Raw genomic sequence first — 18,087 nt, forward strand, 5'->3', positions numbered from 1 at the left:
GTTGTTGCAACCGGGAAACTTTCTTGCCTCCGGATTCGACGGTATTATATTATCATCACTGTACTACACGGGTATACGTAGAAGTATTCCCGTGGATTTTGTACTCAATTACCAGTAGATGTAGATGTACCAAACTACTTCAAGTGAAACTATAAAATACACGGTCTTGAATTTATTGACGTAAGTAGATTCAAAAAGTCCATTTGTTAAATTATCAGTAAATAGGCGTGGTGACTTACGAAATTGCATCAAGTTTTTTGTGAGAAATGCAAAATGAGTAATTTCCGTAAAATTAGCGGGGATTTCGAATATATCCTCAGTTATCGTGACACACGGGCTATTTTCTCGCCTGTCATGACAAAGACACCGATAACGGTGATGGAAACTTATCCGAAAGAGGCTATGTATACTTCACACTACATTTGAAGTGCCAAGAGTAAGTAGTGTAGGCTTACCATATTTTTGAAATCTAAAAAGAGGACTTGCAAAACCGGAGAAGAATTCTCAAAAATCGGTGAATTTTTCCCACTTTGTGATCGGTTGACTAAAAAAAAAAGGTCATCTTACCGCTCAGAGCTCAAAATACCGTTTTTCTCTCCACATTGCTAGGTGGATGACTAAAAAAGGTCAACTTTTCGCTCAGAGTTCAAATCGCCGTTTTTCAATCCGAAATACCCGCCGGAGCGTCACTTCTGTGCTAATTTTAGGCATATCACTCGCATTTTGCTCTAAATGTGACCTAAATTATTGAAAAAGAGGACAAAATCTCAAAAAAGAGGACAAAAGGTCGTCCTCCGAGGACACTTTCAAAAAAGTCAAAAAAGAGGACAAATCCACTTAAAAGAGGACGTATGGTAACCCTAAAGTAGTGTGACACAGAAAACTCTAAAGTAAAAAGGGAAGTAGCCTAAAATCAAAACGAATTGAGTGAGTCATGCAAAAATTTGCTTAACCTATTTGAGTTCTCTAAAAGAACAGACATACGCTACGTCGGTATTGACCACCTCTGGCAATAGCAAAAATGAAAAAAGCGCAGCCACTACGAAGTCGCCTAAAAATTGTCAACCCAAAAGGACTGGTTTTGATAATCAGAGCCATCTTATTTCCCACTTTCCTGCGTTGTAGGCTTCATAGTTTGTTACAGAATTATGACACATCACATAACCTGATATTAGCCGAACAGTTGGAATTTGTTAGGTACACGCTTATATAGAATTCAAGCTGTTTTGTATAGCGACTTTGACCTCTATCATAAAAATTATGCTACAGTTTCACCACAATACGTTTTTCAGTCACGCTGTCAATCTACGGGTAGTTGTGGAACCACAGAGCGCACTGCAGGAAAAGCAAGCACGAGAGAACAAAACGATGCAGCGTAAACTGACAAGAATTGTGTTTTCTGACTTCCTGTGCTGGATGCCGATCTGTCTTATGGGAATAATGAAAGTGGCCGGTAAGTTTTATTTCTTAGAAGATGTATGGTCCGTAACGAGGTACCTCTACATTTTCAGAGTAATTATGTAGGTCTATAGACTGCTCACAGTACTCACTTTAACGAACCTCTTGTATGATTAAAACTGAACGGATATAATTTATTTGTTTACATTAGGCCTACTAGTCAACAATTGGTGCAGGGTTAAACTGTATCTTATCGATGTGTATGTGGGTTGTGTACAGCAGTGGTTCTCAACCTTTTTCACCTCGCGGACCGGCAAAATTTCAAAATATATTTGGCGGACCGGTCGATCTTGAAAATTGAAATCAACCCAAAATGTATTGTATGCAGCCGCTTTTCTGCAAGTATTTTACTAGAGCAATGATGGCCAACCTCATTTTCTATTAACGGTCGCATTTCGATTACTTATATGGTCTACGGCCGCATTCCAGTACATAGTCGTATAATGAGCTAACTGGACGGAAATACCCATGTTAACTCTTTCAGACCCAGCCCCCTCAATAGAGTGGGTGATTGTCTTCCGGTAATACCCGCGCCCACTCAATAGAGGGGGCGACATGAAGTTCACGATTCGGACGGCCGTCGATTTCGGCTTAAGGTGCAAATGTCCATGTCGATTGCTGGTGAACTCCGAACTAATCTACTTTTTGATATCATCATACCATATGCAACGAAATCGCTATGTAGTGCTCATGTTGTGAATAGTTCCTGGGATCGGTTATGGTCGCGCTACACTGTAAAAAAAAACTCGATTTACCGCGAAATGTTTGGAAGCACGGTAGCCAGACATTTCGTGGTAATGTAACATTACCGTTAGTCAATGTAAATTTAACTTACACCCTTCAGGTAATCTCACTTTACACGCCAGACTGTAATGTTACAGTCACCTCCGGTGTATCCAATCTACATTTTCTCCCGTATATTTGCCACTGAGACTGTAATTTTACGGCCTACCTACATACATGCTGTCTGTGTTAATCAGGATTACATACCAGCTTGTAAATCCACGTACATCCCATACCTATCGCAAAGCAACCCAATGCTAAAATATCGCAAAAGCTTCTTCACACCCCAAAACGACTTTAGAACAAACTGTATATTCATTCATGATTCACGATGAGAAGGTTATCGATGGAAACGTATTGCTGTTTGAAGTCTAATTCTTCTTTAGGAGACATGCAGTAACACGAGTGGTCTCCCACCATCGGCCAAACTTCCAATGGTTTCTTTTTCTCGTCCTCATTCCTTCTGTGTAACTAGTATCTTGTAGTTCCCCTAAAAAGAATTCATGCGTGAGACGCTATATTAAGCAAAGTTCCTAACCTAGACATGACATTATAAAGACTACTAAGACAAATAGGCGAACAAAAATATAACAATTTTTGAAGTACCGCTACCGGTACATTGTGTGATGACGCCTCTGCCTTTTACATGATATAGCAGAGATTAATGACTTACCTGATCTAATGCAGTGGTTTTCAACCTTTTTTGACATGCGCCCCCCTTGGCGATGGCCAAAAAAAGTGCGCCCCCTGCACTTATCGTCATGTCAAAAAGAGCACATCATCTAATATAGGGATAGGCCATGTTAATCTGTCCATATCAATTCCCGGTGAACTCCGGAGGTCCGGACTATTATACTTTCCACAAAGACCTATTGTACGCACCGAAATTGCGAGTGGCAATGTTATGAGTAGTTGCTGGGATTTCATATTTTCACGCAGAGCGGAACGCGAAATTTTTTTAGATTCACGAATCACTACCGTAAGTAATAGTAGCAGTATCACATATTACTGTCAAATATTTATCTTTTTTCAGCCCATGTGATCAGATTCACCGGTAGGGTTCATGGAGGGAGTGCTTTAAAAATTTAGGGCAAGTTAGACATGATAATACATCTTCGTGTGGGCCAATTGTTATTAATCATGCACTTTGTTGCATGCTGTTATTTCTTGTCCCCCGATCAGGATTGTCCATCGTATCGGTAGTGGAAATATATTGAAATCGCCCAAATGTACCATAAAAAAATTTTATCCGTGAGGAGCACACGTTTCTGATTCCAAATATTCTACTGACTACACACATGTGTGACGCTGAGAACGGTCTTGGCACACCAAAGATATTACGCTAAACGTACCGTTGAAGTTGAGCGCGACTGCTGGAGTTTGCATTTGGCGAGCTTTCTTGAATACGGAATAAGTTTCATCTTCAACAATCGTCTTCTGAAAATGGTTGCAAAACACGTTTAGTCAGAATTCATACAGAATTGGTCAATTTCTCGCGTTCACCAGGTTGAGAACCACTGATCTTATGTATTGAAGCAAAAGGTTCCTCATTTGAGGTGACATGTGTGCCAAACAAATCCAGCACTCCAGCAGTGGATGAAAACATCTCTATGCTATAGCCCGAAAATGACATAAACATACCAACAGTTTCAACTCCTCCGCGGCGGAGTATGTGGTGTCACAGGTCACTATATAAGTCGACTAATATCCCAAAATAGAACAAATAATGCGGCGAATGAAATATTTCAATCATGGAATCTAAGTCATCCCGGTGGTGTGCACAGTCGTATATATTCACGGTAACGAATACTATGTAGTACTATACCTTTTACGATGCGTATCCCATTCAGCATTCCTAGGAATCTTCAACGATCGTGTCCACTTTCTTCACGCACAACAAGCTTCTCTCCACCCTTTGCTCAAATCTCAATAATGGCCAGACGACGATACGACACTCGAACGATTTTGAAATAAGCAGTATTCATCCGCTGACATGCCACCAATCATATCTATTGGCCACTTCGTTATAATGTTTGATTTAGGTCGTTTTTTGCATACAAAAACATTCATCATTACATATAGTCCCTCTCTTTTCCATCTTATTGCGTATAAATTGATATTTCTTCGATATGTTGTGCACTACTTACCGTACCTACTAAACCAGACGCAGCTTGTGATGTCACAGTGGTGCGTTGGTTGTTTACTCCGAATCTCAGAACAATCAGTAACGCGTAACGTTAACGGTTAACCTAATGTAACCTATTACAGGTCGCCTTGCTCGCCTTTAACAAATGGTCAACAGAGCTTGCGTTGCTGATATTTCTAGTTTCCCGAACAATATTATGCATCCTTAACTGATATTCTAACTCATCAGTCCTATCCGTGACAACGAATGTAACCAGCGAGACCGGCATTATAGCCATAGCCTTATAATATAATATAGTGGCTATGGTGTATCACATTAGCTACGATTGTCGGTTGTTTCTTTTACCCTACTATTTACTATACTGGGATCGGTACTAGGGCCAACAATTTCCGTATGACAGACGCCAATCTCGCGAACGAGGTTGAATCAGGTCAAATAATCACCACGAGAATGATATCAGTAACATTCAGTTACACGTATACATTGGCTGCATAGATTTTCAAGCTAATCAATGTTGCCAATAGCCTGGTAAACTTCAGTAACGAATAACTGTCAGTAATTTTGCGAAGAAATTCTGGCAACCTGACTTTTCAGCTAAATTGAGGTAATATTACATATCAAAATGTAAAATTACAAGCTACGCACAGTTATTGGCGGCGACCGGTAATTCGTTGCAAAATTTACAGAGATTTCCCAGTAAATTTACCAGATTTTTTACAGTGTAGGCGAGAATATTTTTTCAGGTTCACGAAAGGATTTTGTTCATTTCTGGTGAACTCTGGACTAATATATTTAATCATATAGGCTTGCTATACGCACCGAAATCACCAATGGTCACTGTTCATGTGACGGAATCAGATTTCAGATTTACTAAAGGATTTCGTCATTAATATTAGTAGTTTTACATATTAATATCAAACATTTATTTTTTCTCTGTCCGTGTGATCAGATTCACAGGTAGAGTTGATGAAGGGGGTGTTTTCGAAAATTTAGGGCAAGTTATAAATGATGATGCATCTTCGGTTGGGCCAACTGTTATTAGTCACTTTGTTGCTTGCTGTTATTTCGTAACCTTCCATTAGGATTGTCAATATAGGGAGTCATACACGATTATGAGTTGGTATTTTTATATAGGGGGTGCATCATTTTACTCTGCTATTCGAATCTGTAATATGTGCTCTGATTGCTAAGGGCTCTACTATATTAAAGTCGAAAAATGAAGTCGCATTGAATCGCACCTAGCGCGAAGAAAACTTCAAGATTAATTAACATCTCTCATAAATTCGGGATTCAATTCGTAAACTCGATTTTCATGTCGATGGCCACCAACGCATATTAATTGCATTACGTGTCCACCAGAGATGAGCGGATTTGAAATTTCTATGTCCTAATCCAATCCAAATCCGAACCGTCAAATCCAAATCCAAATCCTAATCCATAACTTTTTCATTTTCAAGTCCATGTCCAATCCTAATCCTATTCCAACTGGAAATTCAGAAAAAATACTAATTCATGCAATGGAGGGATTCGAAAATTTTCTTTCTCAACCAACGATTCACTTGATTCAAGATAACTTAGTAACCATAAGTACATTAATAACTGATCTGAATGAAGTTTGTCGCCATTCACCACACGACATTTCAATCTCCCAGAAAATAGTTCAATCCAATCCAAATCCTAATCCGTTCTGAAAAAAATGTCTAATCCAAATCCAATCCAAATCCGACAAAATTTCACAAATCCTGTTTTTTCAAAACCTAATCCTAATCCATGCTCATCTCTGGTGTCCACGTCCGCACAAATTCGTTCTACGGCCGCAGGTTGGTCACCCCTGTACTAGAAAGTTATATGTCGAAAGTTTGTTCGTATTTAAATATGTTTATGATGATATTCATGTGATTTTACGGTAGTATCCGCTGATTGCTTAGTCGAGGTAAAATAAATTGTCCAGATAAACATAGGCTAATTTCGCGTCGAAGGCCGGGGATTAACCGGCCGCGCCAACTCGAATAATGTTCTTATCTTCTACAATATCCAGAGATGAAGCGTTTTGTACTTTTGTACTAGCCGTAGCCTACTACGAGTAGCCCTACGCTGCGGCGCTCGAAAACACCTGACAACAGCGATACTTGGCCAGTCAGTGACCATCCACAAAATTAATGAATCAAAAACCAATGATCGTACGAATTGCGCGGTTTAGCGAATCAACTCGTACTTAGTGAGTCGCCCGTATGTCGTCACCGGAAACAACTTGAACTTTTAGTCAAATTGAACATGTTTCCGGGCGTTTTTATTTATTTTACCAATGGGCAAGCCTTCAATATCTTGCAGTTTGAAATTAAGGGATAAGATCTCAATATACATCGCGGACCGGCAGAAAAGTCGTCGCGGACCGGCGGTTGAGAACCACTGGTGTACAGCATCATACTAGTTTCTATAAACTTTATGAGGTTTTGTATCCTATACTAGACTGACTGAAGGTATATACAGTTACCCATGTTGTTTAGTAATTCCACATAGCTTCTGTGTAAGCGGGGGTTACCATATTTTGGGATACGGAAAGGAGAACGCTTCTTACAAATCAAATACCCGACTAGAACACTGGTGATTTGAAAAGGTTTTTGGAGATACTCTTGTGCTGATTAAAATAAACGTCATGTTCCCATCCGACACTCCCGAAAAACCCGCTCGAACATCCACATTACAGATTTTGCGTCATTTATGGCCGTTTTCAGTTGCCTGTCCGTGGCGAGATAGCGTAGCGATATGATCCACAGCTGGGTTTAAGTCCGTCCGATGTCGATTCGAGAATTATTACTTAAGGGTTGGAGGTTCATCTAGGCTCCTCCTCACCATCTCATCTATGCAAGCGATACCTTACGAAAGCCTAAAAGTGGGCCGAGAGACAAGTTGGCAGCTAAGAAATAGAAATGAAGATTATCGGTCTGGTGTAAATGACCACGTTATTCGACAAACACCATGAATGCAAAAAACAAATAAACAAACAGTTGTACCTGTTCAGTGGCCTGAATGTCAAAGTTATTAAGGAGGATGAAATCCAATAAAGGAGGATATTTAGACGTCCTCGAAGGACATTTTTGATTTCCTTAAAGAAGGAGAAATCCTCCTATAGGAGGACATATAATGACCTTACGTAAGCGATTCAAAGACCTTTCCATTCATAATTTACTCTATAGATTCGTTAATAGATTCAGAATTCAATGCGTACTTCAAATATCTCGCAAAGTGCAATGAATTTGAATCACACCTCGTACTTTGGAAATTTAAACTTCACCTGGTTTGTGACCTGACTTGGCTCGAGCCCACCTTCAAAATCCGAGTGATTTGACTTGCCTCGAGTCTTGAGAGATGACTTTAGACTCAATATCCCAAGACTTACTTTAATCACGCTAATGATAGCCAACATACCGTGTATTTTGAAGGTATTATACTCGAAGTGGTTTGGTACACTTTGCATATTGTCATACCTATACCAATAAAATTTAATATAATTTCCACATGAGTAGCAAAAATTACAATGGTAAACTGTGATCACCCGTGATTTGCAGGAATACCGATCAGCAACGATGTGTATATACCATCCGCTCTCATCATCGTCCCGATAAACAGCGCTCTGAATCCGTTTCTTTACTCTGACCTTCCTGATATAATTTGGGGAAAGATGCGGAATGTCGTCGTCAATACGTCTTGCACAACGAAAACGAGCGAAGGCGCGGTAAAGCCTGAGAGACTGCCCATGCAAAAAATCGAGGCGAAGCAAAATTAAGACCATAGCACATTTGCAGGTTTTTGACTTTGAACATAGTATATGAACGAGAAGCTTTTCCTCATCTTTAGCCGTCGATTTATTGCATTACCGCCGACCTTACCTATTGGGATTATGATGAATTATTTCGTTTCATGATTGTACGCATATATTCTTGATCGGTGCGGAATCACATCAACAAGAAAAACGAAGAAATCTTTGTGTCCACTCAGTTTCCCGTGTGTATTTCCCCTGGAACGTATTACCATAGCATCTTTTCATAATTCGTCTATTGCATCGATCTGCATTGTAATCAACCAAAATTCGCAGAAATCCCTATAGGGCAGGGGCGGGCAACTTCTCCAATCGGCGGGCCGGATAGGGCAAAAAAGTAGCCTAATTAGAGGGACGGATTCGCTGGTCCGTGGTACAGGACTTGAATATAGCTTTCAATACAACATCCATTGTAATATATTATTTATTGAACACGAAGACGGATTCCTGAAGCGGTAAAGTAACGGCGTATTTATCCAGCTTCACAAGGAATAACTCATATATAATGTAAACATCAGGTTTAAAGCATAGAGACCAAAAACAGAAGTCAGTGAATTTATTACCGTAATGTAGCCTACTTCAAGATCTGTTAAAGTCAATAATGAGACATCTGTGGTCGATCAAAGTTATAAACAAATTCTTTGAACTCTGAACTCATGTTCATGGTCGAAAATGTTTCCTCGAACACGCGGGGCCAGATTATCATGTAAGACGCGAAACTGCCTGCGGTCCGCACAAAAGGCCGTCACGGGCCGTATGTTGCCCGTCCCTGATATAGGAATATCGATAATTAAAGTCAACTTTTATCAGTTTTATTGATCCGAAGCGTCACAATCACAAGCAACCATATCCCCTTGAAAATTTTTAGCGGTGATGATCAACATATTAGATCGTACATTATATTGATATCATGAATCCCCTAAATATTTCGTTACAAGCTTTAGCGTATGAAAATGAATGACTTAAAATGAAACTTTGGGGGCTCATATCCGTTATCTAGAATACGCTTGCCAGGACACCCTTTTAGCATACCGCTCACGTGAACAGTTGACTCATTGATTTGATTACCATCGCTGTGGTTTTAGTTGTTTCAATAAAAGAGCTAAGCGAACCTCTTAGCGTGATCAGTACGGCTTCCGCGGAGCTAAGAGAACGCGTCTACGACCACAGCATGCCATACTCTACTGCTGAGTCGACTTCGTTTAGCTGGACTAGACAGGCAGTGTTAAACTGGCGATGCGAATATGCATTACATAGTGTACAACTGTACATGCGTACCATTCGAGGAGGTTTATTTGTTCGATACAAAAAAAGCCTCTTGAACATATAGAGCACATCTTGAATCCTGATAGGGTTGCATGCATTTAAACACTTAGTTTAAAACATGTTTTGAACAGTGTTTTAAACAAAAGCCTTTTTTTTAATTTTGTTTTTTTTAGTTGTAAAATTATGCCATAATTGTGTTAAAATACTTTTCAAAAAACATGTTGCATGAGCCTACCGACAATTCCCACCCGATATAGCCGACGTATATCGATATGCTGGGATGGTTGGAAACCTCAAAATAGTCGGTTCAACATTAATAGTACAGATATTTCGTCAAATGAACTATATCTTCCCTATATTTTCAATCGTCAATGTCAATCCACCATGACGTCACAATTGGAAATTCGTGACGTAATGGCTTAAAAAAAACAAAGAAAACAATAAAAAAACATGTTTTAAATTAGGGTCTTGTTTTATACATGTTTGTTTTAAATGGATTTTTGTTTTAAATGCAATCCTAAATCCTGATATATCCTGACTTGAAACTATTCGTGCTCTGTAACACACAAGAAACTGAGTTTCTGTTGTATTCCGGAGTTGTCGAGTTTTATTACGATCCACTTTCCGTCTGGGCTTCTATCGAAACCGCATACACAGATCAGCATGTAATTTAGATTGACCTGTATTGTACTTCATTTGACTGATTTGGATTATGTGCTGTTATAAGATGTACTCCATCGAAGTCCATACATACAAAATAATTGTTAAACAAAAAAGAAATATATTTTAAAAAGACTATCATAAATGCGATTTCATGGTATTAACGTCATTTTAAAGTAGATTTGATCAAGAGTGCCTGTGAAACGGCTCTGTTACACGCCACTAATTCGTTAATTAATCCTTAGTAGATATCACGCATAACTTTCTGTTCGACCTGTTTTCATTTTATACTTGACGAGAGACTCGACCTGAAAGACGCTGTTATATTCCCATCGATGCAGCTGACTGGATGACCCGCAGGAGCCCCTAAGCATCGTAACACTGCCGCTTGTATTTTCTTATCGAATGCAATTCGACCGAATAAAACTGATCTCTTTCTCTCCCTCTCTCTCTCTCTCTTTCCGAAATACCCTTTAAAACGTCATAATCGATTTGTTTCAAAACCCTTGAACTTTAGATACGACGTGCTATATGTTTCATGTCAAAAATCAAATAGAGTATAACGAAACGACATATTAACTTTTCGTTGTCGTTAAAAACCTATGTTAGCTTAAGTCCTGTTATCAAATCATTAATTGCAATACCAATTCGCGCATTTGAGCTCGAATCGCAAACTCGCAGTATGACATTAATTTATAGGTATCAGCTAGGGTTACCATATTTTAGAAATCTATAAAGAGGAGACTTTTTCAGAATTTTCAGACTTGCAAAACCGTAGCAGAATTCTCAAGAAATGGTAAATTTTACCCACTTGGTGGTCGGTTGACTAAAAAAAAAGGTCATCTTTCCGCTCAGCTCCCGCAATACCCGCCGGAGCGTCACTTCGGTGCTAATTTATGGCATCTCAGTCGGATTTTGCTCTAAATAATACAAAAATTCTCAAAAAAGTGGACAAAATCTCAAAAAAGAGGACAAAAGGGCGTCGTCCGACGACACTTTAAAAAAAGTCAAAAAAGAGGACAATTCCTCTAAAAAAAGAGGACAAATGGTAACCCTATATCAGCTCCGATGAGGCTCTAGTCCAGGACTTTTAGCTATAATGAGACAGGCCAGCTGACCACTAGACTATGCAGCTTCATACGGGCCCGACTAGTGAACAAGTCACCTATTCATAATCGCATTCACGGATGTTGCTGTTGTTGTTTGTGGTATTCATGCTGTTTGTCGACTACTATGATCATTTACACCATTTTACACCATTCCTCATTTTTGATTCCGTATCTGCATGCTGACCTGTAGCACGTCCCACCTCTAGGCTTTTTGTAAGACCACGCTTACGCGGATAAGATGGCGAGGAGGAGCCTACTGTTAGAAAAATGGGTAAATTTTACACCTTTTTAACTGGTAATTAAGTAGGCTATACCAACTCATTCGTAGCGATGATTATCAGACGTTTCTGGTAAAACTACTGTTAAAGAAGACGGATGTTAAGTTGGGAACGTCAGATGGCGCTCGTATAAGTCAATCACACGTTTTCAACATTATCTCAGCAACGCCAGATGGGTGAGAAGACGATGATGATTGTTGAGTTGATTCGTAGTCTTCATAATTCTGTCAGCGACAGAAATTAATTATTTGAGATTACATTGCAACAGGTGGTGGCTGTTGGCGTATAGGCGAGGTAGGTAGCGACAGCAACAGACCCGGTACGTACTATACCAGTGGTTCTCAACCTTTTTGTCTTCGCGGACCCCTTTTGGACCGTCACGGACCCCCGTGGACCCCCACGAAATTTTTGATCAAATTTTGCTCAATTATCGAGTTATCGCCATCTGTCTTGTGCAAGTGATAACTGTAGGCTTAGTCATAAACAGCAACAAAATGACTTTTCTTGAAAAAAAGATCATACTATTCATGTAGAAATTGGGTTGACTTCCATTGTTTCGAAGCGAATTCTACAACTGCATTTCTTGAAATACGTGGTCGTGTCTTGAAAATCCGCGCCTTCTATTTGATATGAACGAGTGCCGAAAATCCATTTCCACAAATATAGGTGGTGGCGAATGTAATGATAACGCGTAACGCTTCCGAAGACACATTTGGGTATGATCGCAACAGGTATGGCACCCAAATTGACAAACATTTTTTAATGAACATATAACGTCAAGCCTGGTCACTTTTATCTAGCTGCAGTTAATATGGAAAAATGGTTGTATGTATCACAGAAGAAAATGGATTTCGAAGTCACCGTGATTGACCTTACTCATCCAACTTCTTTTCCACAATCCCCAACAAAGCATCTCTAAACAACAAAATGTTTGGATCAGTAGGCTATTGGCCATTTAGCATTGACAAAATTAGTCTTTACAGTAGGATATTTCATCATAGACGGCCATTCTGTCGATGGCAGCTCTGGAGTTTTACTAGTAATGAAGCAGAACAGCCTCGTGATTTTCCGACTTAAAAAAAATACAAATAGGTTATCTACTATTTTGAGGCTTCGCGGACCCCGTGAAAATGCTTCGCGGACCCCCGGTTGAGAACCGTTGTATTATACCATCGTTGGCTATGTATATGTGTATAGAGTTGTAACATCAAGTGTGAGCTTATCTGACTCTTGCAGTAGAGGCATTTGTGGCCATGTTTAGCCCTCAAAATCCGGTATGATTTAGAAAAAACTTTGTTTTTCACTGGAATGCTCTGTTACCAAGCCTAGGCCTATATAGTAGCTACTTGTCAGGAATATAGGAGATTCAACTGTATACGATGACATTGGAATTTGGTTTATCATGTTTCAATCATCATTCGGATTTCTCTGAATGCCGTGGACCTTTTGCATCAGACGTAATACAGCGGTATCATTGCCGCTACGCCAGCTGAGAGCACTCTCAGTCTCGCCGCGCAGCCGCTCATTTGTCTCGTTTAGCCAGACAACATTGTTGACGAAGATTAATCGCTGTGAGCCGTGAGAATAGTTTGTGTCCATACTATATATGACACTATGATGTAATAACCCCCCATGGGCGTGTGTACGCTGCATGGTTTGATACTCTCGTCTCGAATCGCTCTCATGCAACAGGCATTACGCGCAGAAATGTCTGATAGTCTGTCCGTCGCAGTTGCAATCTCGTATTTAGACAGGCTGCTAGTGCGCAGAGATATCAAGCCATGTTTTTTTACCTAGATATAGATAGAGATAAATAAGGAGATGGAGTTTGTGTTAATTGCAGAAAGAACCGCAATATTTTACATCGAGAGCTTCGGCTTCTCTTTGCCGCATTTATGTCTTTAACATGGAATGCCCATAGGAACTGATAGCTACAATGGAGTTCATACAAAAACCCTAAAAGTAGGACAAATCCTAGAGTTCATAAACTAGATTTAATATGCACATCGGGTAGTGGTTCTCAACGGGGGGTTCGGGAGTATTTTCGGGTTATCCGCGAAGCCTCTGAATATACAAAATAGTTGATAACCTAAGTTGTATTTTTTTCAAATTAGGGAAATCACGAGGCAGTTTCGCTTCATTACTGGTAGAACTCAAGAACTCGCATCAACAGAATGGCCGTCTGAGATGGAATATTCTACTGTGAAGACTCACTTTCAATTGCTAAATTGCCAATAGCATACTGATACAAAGATTTGGCTCCTTGGAGATGTTTTGTTGGGGATCGTATATCGAATAAAAAGTTGGGTTAGTAGCATGGTCGCCGCTTGACAGACTGGTAACAAGCACAGCAATAAGACTGAGATTTTATTATTTTTTTTAGTGAGAAAGGTCTTATCTGCAAAATATGTTGCGACGTCAAATTAGCGCGATAATTTTCCGAGGCTAAAATGTGAACGGAATGAAAGCTAGGTGACCTCAAGCATCACATTAAGCACAAAAGTCTTGTGAAACCGGTGGGAATTGCAAGAAGAGGCGAGATGGGAAAGAAATCTAACCTCGACAAATTTAAAGTTCTCATCGACGATATTTTCCCAGCCATGAACACTTGTTCATCACTGATGCAGTTTCTCAACGCGACCGCAATGTTATAGTCCCATTTCTTTAGATTTTTCTTGCAAAGCATATGACACGGCACTAACTTTGCTTCCACAGGCAACAGCACGAAGCAATGACGCGCGATGTCGAGCAACCTCGAAATCGCACGTGTGCTATAGTTCATATTTGCAAAATCTTCCCGTCATAGTGTGAATACGGTGACTTTCTGTACAATATGGCTTCAATTGCTCAACTTCAAGTTGAGACCACATCATATGTAGGGCGTAGTTCAGTGTCACGTAATAAAACTAAATATAAATGCTGTAATTTGATTGTGTGACAATATCATATGGCTTGAATGGATGCACGCACGTCTCGTGTTACGCACTGTTGTCCAAGGGACCGTGCAGTGAGATCGTGAGTTTGCGCAGACTCGTTAAGAATTACGGGGAACATTGGTTACCATACGTCCTCCCTGAGGAGGATTTGTCCTCCTTTTTCAGGAAATCGATCATGTCCTCCGAGGACACCCAAATGTACTCCTTTTTGGAAATTCATCCCCCTTTATAGCTTTGATAGCGAGGTGATTGTAGTGGCACACCCAGAAAACTCCATACCTGAACCAAAATCTTGAATCTGGACGTCCGAGCGGGTCTGTTGGTGGTCGAGTTTGAGAAGTGACCGTTTTTATTTCGTCAACACAACAGTATTACGTTAGGGCGTGTCTTTCGGGAGTGAAATTGGGAAAATTGCCTTTTTTAGGCAACATAACAGTGCGTGCAGATTGTGATCCCATATGAGCTAGAAAATCTAACAAGTTATAAGACAAGGCTTGCCATTTCCTAAAGGAGACATCCTGACCCATCCCTCCACAATTTACCTGGTAATTGAATTGGTCTCGCTCACTGCAAGGGACATTTATTGAACGATGAAAATTTATACAACCTGGTACAAAAGGCCACAGCTGCCGATCACCATGATATAACCACAACCGGTATCGTATACTTGCGCCGCCGACGACGATCCCCAGCAGAACGCCAACAGACTCGTCGCTCCCGAACCCCCGGATCGCAGCATGCTAGTTCACTTCGCCTTCTAGTGCACCTTCCTAGAAAACGTCTAAGATTACGGCAACCTAAAACATCTGGTCAACGGTTGCGTTTCTGGACGACACATATGGTTGGCCACTGAATCCAAAATGGGAACCGAATTTCACGCAAAACGATGGTTGCCATCGCTGAAGCTGATATTTCAGAGGCGATTTCAAGAGGTCAACTGCACCACTCGATTGGAAATAGAAGTAAGGCTGCCAATATTTGCTCAATTACAAGTAGAAAAATCGATTATCAAGACTTGTCGGGCATTTACTGAATAACTCTGGGTTAGCCGTTCGGCCATGCTTGCGCGATATCTTGTATCAGCTAATCAGCTATTTGATTGTTACAATACACTTTTCGTATCAAATTAACCGTGACTGGCACTCGTCGGACAGATCTTGGACGCATTACTAAAACAGCAATTTAATTATGATTGCAACAGAATTTAGCGGGTTGCAGAGCAACAAAGCAGCTAAGACTTCGTGGTGTTAATAGTTTAATTAAAGATATGCAGTTTTTTTTATATTGAATTATTACAATTGAAATCAGATGCAATTGCTTGCTAATATGTTATCCCAACAATGGCTTGTCCTGAATACCGTTACTGCTCCAAATTATCCTTATGCTTCCAAAATCTTCTTCGTGATCTACACTCATACGCTGCAGCAGCAATTCGAGCGTTTATTCTCTGTTGTATGGGTACATCACTTGAACACAAGCTCGATAAACTTATTCACAGTCCTCTGATAAGCAAGTCGTCAACAATAAGACACTCGGAGCCCATCTCTCAATCATGACTAGACTAGAAAACAAGCTTCTATAGCCTGCGCTCGAAATTATCGGACCATGATATCCCATATCTGTGTCGCCAACCTACTACGATATGCCTCTTCATTTTCATATTTTTGTAGTATTACTCTATCTTCTGTTAGTTTTAAACAAATGGTTCATGACAATTTTGACAGGTTCAATTTAGGCCTACAAGTACCAGGTAAAAGCGGGTCATTTGATTGAATGGCCGTTATACATCGTTACAAGTCTTCTCGGCTCCTTCCTATCGAGACATTTTATGGCAATCTTGTAATGTGGTGGAATTATTACTGAATTCGTAAGCCAATAACGTCGTCGCAAACGCTTCGCTCGCCCTTCGGCCAAGTCACGGTCGGATTACGCCTGGCTGCCGATCAACGCGCCACAACAAGTCTAGCGTGTTATATAAGCTTTTTAAAAAATCTCTAAACAATCACCCACTTTCGGAGGGAAGCGAGTGGCGCAGTTGGTTAAACACTGCAGTCACGACATCGATGGTTGATGGTAGGAGCCTCGGCTCTGCCATGATTCTATGTGTCGGAGGTTTATCTGGGCTCCTCATCGCCGATCCCGCTGTAAATACAGCGCCTCGAAAAGCCCAGAAGAAGAGAGAGCCGAACTCTGGAAAGATGGCAGCTAAAGACCAGAAAAACGAAGCAAGAACGCAAAAGACCTTGTGTTAATGCAATTCATGTGCTGGGCGCAAATAACCATATAGGCGATAAGCGCCAATGTTGTGAATAAAACAAACAAACCCACATTCGGATATCGTCGCAGCTGACCCTCAAGGTGGAGTTCGAGAGTGGTATACGATGCTTCAGCGCGTAGCTTCCGTTGCCACTTGCCAGGTTTCCAATAAGCCGTCAACCATGATCGTAGTCCATACGGTTCGTAAGATATCGAAATATGAAAAATAGTATGACTAATTTCCGTACGGGTGTGGTCAAGGCGTGGCAATTAGGTCTATACCAATGGTCTCAAACTCAAATGTGCTCGCGGGCCAGTTTTCCATTTTTGACGACGCCGCGGGCCGCAGCATTTATAGCGGTATTCTATGTCTTTCCAAGTAGGCCTTATTTGGCGGGAATGAATTGTCCTATTGAAAGTGAGCCGATCCAGCAGAGTGACAGTAGGCCAAAACACACATCCTCAAAATGTGTTTTACTCTTGTATCAATTTATGCCTGGCACGAGAAGAATCATCACATTTATAACTATTTGAATAGAATTGTTGTTGTTCATGATATGTATTAATTATAAGATATAGACACCATATGGGCGGACAAATGTATGATGCCATCATAAAAGCTATCGGGTTATGATTTTGCAGCTACTATGAATATTTTGAATTTAACAAATTGATAGTAGAGACTGATCTGACATCAATACATTTTATGGTTGAGCATTGTAATTCAAATCCAGGATTCGGGTATACCTCTGATAAGTAGGCTATTAATCTGATGGACAATCATCTTCAAATATAAGAGCAGAAAAAAAAATAATATAAATATATGAATGAATGTGTCCTAGTGATTGAAATGTCGGAACGCCGAACGGCCCATTATTGTTGTTACATCGTTGGAGCGTACCACTACGGTACTAGGTACCTTTAAGTGACCCTAATAACATGATGTAGCGACCAAAGATGTTAGCAGATTACCAATGGTTGCCATAACTACTTGCTTAGTTAGCGAAATACCAAGCGGCGGCCTTCGGATATATTATTATTCCTCTGATACGCGATTAGTTTGTTGCGTCCATGGTTCTAACAAATTCACGGCATTCCGTGTCACTCCGAGTCCACTCGAGTGATTTTCATTTTGCCATCGAGTTAGCCCGAGTCTGAGTAATTTTAAGAAAGGTCGCGTCCAAGTCCAACTCACAAATTTCAGTCACGAATCGTCTAAAGGTCAGGTTCTGTCATCGTGAATTGTAAATGTGTCGAAATAGTGAATCTTCCACTGCATGGTAGCGTTTGCAACTGATGCGATAGTGAAGTTTGATGAATAGTTTCAGGATTTCGGAGAAATTTAAGAGGGAATTTTGACTTTATAACCTGAAAA

General features: G+C 40.3%; 3 protein-coding genes and 2 long non-coding RNA genes across 5 annotated transcripts in view; 3 read left to right on the plus strand and 2 right to left on the minus strand.

Annotated features, from left to right (window-relative positions):
- LOC145458778 (uncharacterized) overlaps positions 1 to 18,087 on the plus strand; it is a 264,884-nt gene that overhangs the window by 120,907 nt on the left and 125,890 nt on the right. The window lies entirely within an intron of this gene.
- LOC145459414 (uncharacterized) overlaps positions 1 to 18,087 on the minus strand; it is a 229,606-nt gene that overhangs the window by 116,222 nt on the left and 95,297 nt on the right. The window lies entirely within an intron of this gene.
- On the plus strand, positions 1,246 to 9,142 carry LOC145459384 (G-protein coupled receptor GRL101-like). Its single transcript, XM_080338041.1, has 2 exons — positions 1,246 to 1,453; positions 7,957 to 9,142. Exons 1-2 carry the CDS (start codon positions 1,261 to 1,263, stop codon positions 8,172 to 8,174), a joined length of 411 nt encoding a protein of 136 aa, XP_080194167.1. The 5' UTR covers positions 1,246 to 1,260; the 3' UTR covers positions 8,175 to 9,142.
- Positions 2,535 to 5,108, minus strand: LOC145459402 (uncharacterized). Its single transcript, XR_013921392.1, has 2 exons — positions 4,067 to 5,108; positions 2,535 to 3,678 (listed from the first exon to the last, which is right to left on the minus strand). It is a non-coding gene; the product is annotated as an uncharacterized LOC145459402 (long non-coding RNA).
- Positions 12,677 to 18,087, plus strand: part of LOC145459361 (calreticulin-like) — a 283,057-nt gene continuing 277,646 nt past the window's right edge. The window contains exon 1 of the mRNA XM_080338012.1: positions 12,677 to 12,687. The gene's annotated coding sequence lies outside the window, so the exon portion shown is untranslated. The remainder of the gene's footprint in view (positions 12,688 to 18,087) is intronic.

This window comes from Botryllus schlosseri, chromosome 16 (genome assembly GCF_051294905.1).
Source record: "Botryllus schlosseri isolate E-star chromosome 16, Bs_hap1, whole genome shotgun sequence".
Taxonomy (NCBI): Eukaryota; Metazoa; Chordata; class Ascidiacea; order Stolidobranchia; family Styelidae; genus Botryllus; species Botryllus schlosseri.

What these genes read in the sequence shown, in the direction of transcription:
- LOC145459384 (XM_080338041.1), top strand. Translation starts at nt 1,261, where the DNA reads ATGCTACAGTTTCACCACAATACGTTTTTCAGTCACGCTGTCAATCTA. An exon ending in GGGAATAATGAAAGTGGCCG is followed by an intron (nt 1,454 to 7,956) that starts GTAAGTTTTATT and finishes CGTGATTTGCAG; the next exon opens with GAATACCGATCAGCAACGAT.